Source organism: Oncorhynchus keta, chromosome 30 (assembly GCF_023373465.1).
Source record: "Oncorhynchus keta strain PuntledgeMale-10-30-2019 chromosome 30, Oket_V2, whole genome shotgun sequence".
In the NCBI taxonomy this organism is placed as follows: domain Eukaryota; kingdom Metazoa; phylum Chordata; class Actinopteri; order Salmoniformes; family Salmonidae; genus Oncorhynchus; species Oncorhynchus keta.
Genome location: NC_068450.1, coordinates 42,915,088 through 42,921,087, shown reverse-complemented (window position 1 = coordinate 42,921,087; position 6,000 = coordinate 42,915,088). Strand labels below are relative to the sequence as shown.

General features: G+C 41.9%; 1 protein-coding gene across 3 annotated transcripts in view; it reads right to left on the bottom strand.

Moving 5' to 3' along the window:
• Positions 1-1,644: 1,644 nt before the first annotated feature.
• The window catches only part of LOC118363642 (ETS-related transcription factor Elf-1-like), an 89,647-nt gene continuing 85,291 nt past the window's right edge, over positions 1,645-6,000 (bottom strand). For all 3 annotated transcript variants that reach the window (XM_052488467.1, XM_035744712.2, XM_052488468.1), the window contains one exon: positions 1,645-5,442. In XM_052488467.1, the coding sequence (XP_052344427.1) occupies positions 4,650-5,442 (793 nt within the window). In that variant the 3' untranslated portion in view covers positions 1,645-4,649. The remainder of the gene's footprint in view (positions 5,443-6,000) is intronic.

Here is a 6,000-nt window from a genome sequence, read left to right as displayed (position 1 = left end):
CTTTCAGCATGACAATGATCCCAAACACACTGCCCGGGTAACGAAGGAGTGGCTTCGTGAGAAGCATTTCAAGGTCTCCAGATCTCAACCCCATAGAAAATCTTTGGAGGGAGTTGAAAGTCTGTGTTGCCCAGCAACAGCCCCAAAACATCACTGCCAACAAAGGGTATATAACAAAGTATTGAGATAAGTATTTGGTCAATAACAAAAGTTTATTTTCCACCATAATTTGCAAATAAATTCATTTGAAATCCTACAATGTGATTTTCTGGATTTTTTTCTCTCTCATTTTGTCTGCCATAGTTGAAGTGTACCTATGATGGAATTCACAGGCCTCTCTCATCTTTTTAAGTGGGAGAACTTGCACAATTGGTCACTGACTAAATTCTTTTTTGCCCCACTGTACACAGCTGTGACAATTACCAACGATAATTGTCTTGGGAGATAATACGGTCGGCATTTGATTGTGAGGAATTCTAGATCAGGTGAACAGAAGGACTTGAGTTCCTGTATATTGTTACAATTACACCATGAGTCGTTAATCATAAAACATACACCCCCACCCTTCTTCTTCCCAAGGGAAATGTTTATTCCTGTCGGCGCTGGACCAACAGCATTTCCCCAGAGAGACATGTTTCTGTGAAACAGAGTATGTTGCAATCCCTGACGTCTCTCTGGAAAGCAACCTTTGCCCTAATTTAATCTCCCTTGTTATCTAGAGACTGGATCTTAGAGAGTAATATACTCAGAAGCGGGGGTGGTGTGCCCGCCTCCGAAGTCTGACCAGAAGGCCACTACCTCTTCTGTGGCGAGGTTGTTTTGGGTCAGGCTCTGGAATCAGTTTGAATGCCTTGGGTGGTTTGAACAAATGATCTGCTTCGGGAAAGTCGTATTCCTGATCATAGTGCTAGTAAGTTGACGTCGCTTTGATATCCAATAGTTCTTCCCAGCTGTATGAAATAACACTTATGATTTTCTAGGCTAACAATGTAAGGAAAAATACATTTAAAAAAACTAAATACTGCATAGTTTCCTAAGGACTAGATCTAACGCGACTCTCTCTGTCAGTGCCGTCATACTTTCAGAAGGTACCAATTGGTTCCAAGCACGAATCATAGCCATTAGTTGCACCAAAGAACAGCTTATTGTGTCTACATGTCATGTGGAAATTTGCTGCAGTAGCACTAGCAGACCCACGTTTTTCTATTGTTTTTACAGCAACAGACGTGGAAGAGCGATAGACATATGGCTAGACACACCCAGTCCCTCATCAGAGCTCCCTTTAAGCAAGATGTTGATGGGCGAAAACTGGGAGAGTGTTTGGGGTAGTGTTAAGAATGTGCCATAAGCTCATTCCACAGCAACCTTGAAATGTAGCCGATGGAGCTATCCAATTTGTACCTTCTGTATAGCTCAAACGGTTGGAACATTGTCAAGGAGGATGGTCACGTGTGCTTGTGAGCAGGGGATCACTCGTTTGAGCCTGGTACAGGGACAGTGAAGGAAGATATACTTTAAACTCGTTTGGATGCCAGGATATCATATTGATAGCCTGCTTTAAAAAGACTGAGTCCCGGGCTGATGTTGAAAGTAAAGATCAGTTTGGATTCCAGTGTATTATATTGAATAAACACTGAAGTGAAATTGAAGCAAAATTTGTTTTATTATTATATTTTCTTTCTTTAAAAAAAATCTAGTTTCAGCATAGGAGGAAGCCATGGAAAACCCAAGAAAAAGGAAAACAATCCAGCACAATGATCGGACAGACAGAGTGGACATACCCCAACATCTCACATACAACAGTGCTTACAAGGAAAATGTTGGCCAGAACATACTTGCGTTGTACATACAACGTAAGCGTCTGTAAGCAAGACAATCCAATCACCCCCACCCACAGCTGTCAATGCACTCAATTATCAACACTAAAGACAGTTTTGGTCCTCTTTGTAACCCTAGAGAGCATCGATTGTCATAACTTGGCATCGCATTTGTACTGTACAGCGTTCAGATTGTCAATGCAGACACAGAGAACTCTGATTGACATAAGACTGATGCTCTGCAAAGTTTGTCTTCAGGTCCTGAGCTAGAGTGCGTCAGATGGTCTGTTGTTCACTCCAGCTAGAGGTATGTCCACTGTTAAATGGGATGATAAAAACCAAAGCACATACAATACAATCTTTAAAAATTACACAGGTCAGGTGATATCTATAGAGATGATCATTTGCTTCAGGGCAAATCACTTTGAGTACAAAACAGAGAAAATGTCATCATCAACACTGCACTGATTATATGGAATGCTTAAAAAACTGTAATATCAGCTTTTTGGATGAAAAAAAAATGACACCTGGTTATTTCATTTCATATACTTTGTATATTTTCCCTCGGGTTTTGCATATGTAAATAATAAAGAATTTAGACATTCACAAAATAAATACATTTGTGGCCTTAAATTGAACCTCAATTATATATATACAGTGTATATATATATATATATATATATATATATATATATATATATATAGAGAGAGAGAGAGAGAGAGAGAGAGAGAGAGAGAGAGAGAGAGAACAAAACATGTTGGTCCCATGTTTCATGAGCTGAAATAAAAGATCCCAGAAATGTTTCATTGGCACAAAAAGCTTATTCCTCTTAAATTCTGTGCACAAATTTGCTTACATCCCTGTTAGTGAGCATTTCTCCTTTGTCAAGATAATCCAATATCAAGAAGCAGATTAAACAGCAAGATCATTACACAGGTGCACCTTGTGCTGGGGACAACCTTTTTTTAAAGGTATCTGTGACCAACAGATGCATATCTGCATTCCCAGTCATGTGAAATCCATAGATGAGTGCCTAATTTATTTATTTAATATGAACTGTAACTGAGTAAAATCAATAAAATTGTTGCATGTTGCGTTTATATTTTTGTTCAGTATATACTACATATATAATCAGGATTAAACGCCTTAATGGGGAGATAGGAGGCGAGTAAAATATGTTATATTTTTCCTCCGTTTCTCTTTCTCTCTCCCTGCATCAATTCTGACGCTATATACAAACAGGTTTGTGATTGGATTGTCCAAGGGGACAGGAGAATGCACATTTCCATAGTAACACATTGCTGTAAGGCCATGTGTAATGAAGGGAATGCACACCTAATCAACAATGTGATAATAAGGGTTGAATCTGGAAGAAATTCCAGACAAGTCTAAACAATCTGAACTGTCATTTATTCTTCTCGCAGACTTTACCAATCAAGAGTTTGAACCGTTGTACCTTTCCGTATAAGGCACTCTTCAGAAAAGGTCTGTGAGGTACATTTCCATTGATCGTCCTTAGAAAAAGAAAGTTGAGACGACGTGCAGACAATTACACATTTTCTACTCAACAAGTCTGATTTCATTGCATTCTCTCACATGAGTTCCCATCTCCTGTTTTTAGGTTGCTGTTTTTGTCTCTGTTAGAATTGATACAAGTCTGATGAGATGTACTAGTAGGTAGAGAATGGAGTAGTCTAACTGGCACGTGTGGTAGGGGAGATTCCTGGTTATCCAATGGCTATTCTCCTGGTGGGGCAGGGTTTAGGAAGGGGGCGGGACTACTGACAGTAGCAAGGTAGGTAGATAGTTCGATAGGACCTCAATAGAGTACCACAGTATGAGTCATAATACCCATAAAAGCTAGCGGTAAAACAAGGAAATGGTTCCAATCGTTTTTCCACCATACATTTTTCCCATAGGGAATTTTAGATACTTAAAATAAGGGCTGTGTTTTATGTAGGCTTACCCTGGCATGACGTTTTGCTAACTGTGTAAATCTCTTTATGACATGGTGACTTTTATCAATATATATGCCTGTATTTTCCCAATAAAAATGTAATGCTAATTAGCTGCTAATGTGGCTGTCATAAAGAACTACAAATTCCATGATGATCTGGACGAGACTGCCGAATCGAGGCAAAGGTAACAATCTCTGGATTAAGTATCTAACGTTAGCTAAATTTAGTAATGAATAAATTGCCAAAATGTATTTAATTTGATAATTCTGTGAACTGTCTTGTGCAAGTTTTACATTGACACAATACCTGTAAGCAAAGTGTCAGCCATAGATGACATGTAGGAGCTTGCAGGGATTTGTAGTCTTGCATGATGTCTACTTTGATGCAAATTAGCATTTTCAAGTCTGAGAGTAAATAGAACCGACTATATTGATAAAAGTCACCTTATCCAAGAGATATTTACATGGTTATCAAATGTAATGCCACAGTACGCCTATACGAAACAGCCCTCATTTTAAGTGTTTCTAAAATTCACTATGGGAAAAATGGATGGTGGAAAAATGTTTGACTGCTAGGTTTTATGGGTATTATGACACCTCCACTGTGGAACTCTATCAGATCAATGGAGCCTTCAACAACACATCACAAAACAATCCCTTGAAGTTCAAATGTAGGCCCGTCACCAGAACAGCTGTGAGTATACAAAAATATCCTGCAGGGGCCAACATTTGGCCTGTTTGTCGCTCCATATTTAAAAAATCCATCGCTTTTCAAAATCAGATTATCATTGGGATAAGGAAAAGGAAACTTAGTTAAGAAGTCTTTTTTATGTTGATTCCAATAGTCCAGCTTTGGTGGGAGAGTCCAGTCCTACTAGGCCTCCGTGGGCTCTGTCTTGATCTGGATGAAGGAGGCCGGGAGGTGGACGGTGATCTCCGGCAGCTCCTGGAGCCCTTTGACCCCCAGCATGTGCTCTGGCTGCAGAGCCATCTCCCCACGCACCTCCAGCTCGTCCACAGGGGTGAGGCCCTCGCTGGGGCTGCTTCCCTGGGCAAGGTGTCCGTTCACTGGAGACTCGCTGCCAGTCTCCCCCTGACTCTGCCCAAGACTTTGATTCGTCCCAATGATCACAGTCCTGTAGGTGAGCTCTGCTTCCCCTGCCTCCATCCCAAAGGAAGGGTCTCCATTAACCCATGACTGCAGGTAGTAAGGGTCCAACATCTCCTCCTTGATGCCGTGCAGGCCATGGAGGAGCTCGTCACCGCTCGAGGACTTCAGCACGGTGGCGATGACTGTTCCTGGTTGCTGGGCCACCATGGGCTGACCAGTGGCCGTGTTGAGGGTAACTAGGCGGGGGAGACCATTGAGGGAAGCCGTGGTGGAGTTGATGACCCCCGTGGTGGCAGTGGTGGAGCCCAGACTGGTGACCAGAAACTGGGGTTGCTGGTGTTGATGGTGGTGGTCCTGGAGGCTGCCCGTCCCGGTGGCCAAGGAGGCCGTCTGGATGGTGAGGACATCCTTTCCCCCCGCAGTGGTGGAGGGGACAGTGTGGAGGATGATCCTGGGCGGGGAAGAGTTGTTGGAGGAGTCACCGTTGGACAGGAGGGGCTGCAACTGGCCGGACGACGTCAGGACCATGGGAACGGAGGTAGCCATGTTGATGTTCCTGAGGAGAAAGAGGAGATCAGGTCAATCAAATGTATACAATAAAACCCTTTTTGCATCAGCAGTTGACACAAAGAGCTTAACAGTCAGGTTCAGACTCCATTGGACACAGAATTAAATAGAACACTATTCTAGCATAATCTACTATAGTATAGAACATATTATGTTTAGGCACGCAAGTAGCTTCCAGCATGTAGCCTAGGGGCGGCAGCGTAGCCTAGTGGTTAGAGTGTTGGACTAGTAACCAGAAGGTTGCGAGTTCAAACCCCTGAGCTGACAAGGTACAAATCTGTCGTTCTGCCCCTGAACAGGCAGTTAACCCACTGTTCCCAGGCCGTCATTGAAAATAAGAATGTGTTCTTAACTTGACTGGTTAAATAAAAAAACAAATAAAAATACTGTCATTCTATATGTTACATACTGTCATTCTATATGAGCTTTCAAAATCTGATTGCAACAGACCACATCTCAGTTGTGAAAGGTATAACAGAATACGCAGCAACAGACTATTCATTATGTTTTACAGCATTCAGTTTATCAAGAACAAATAGCACACATA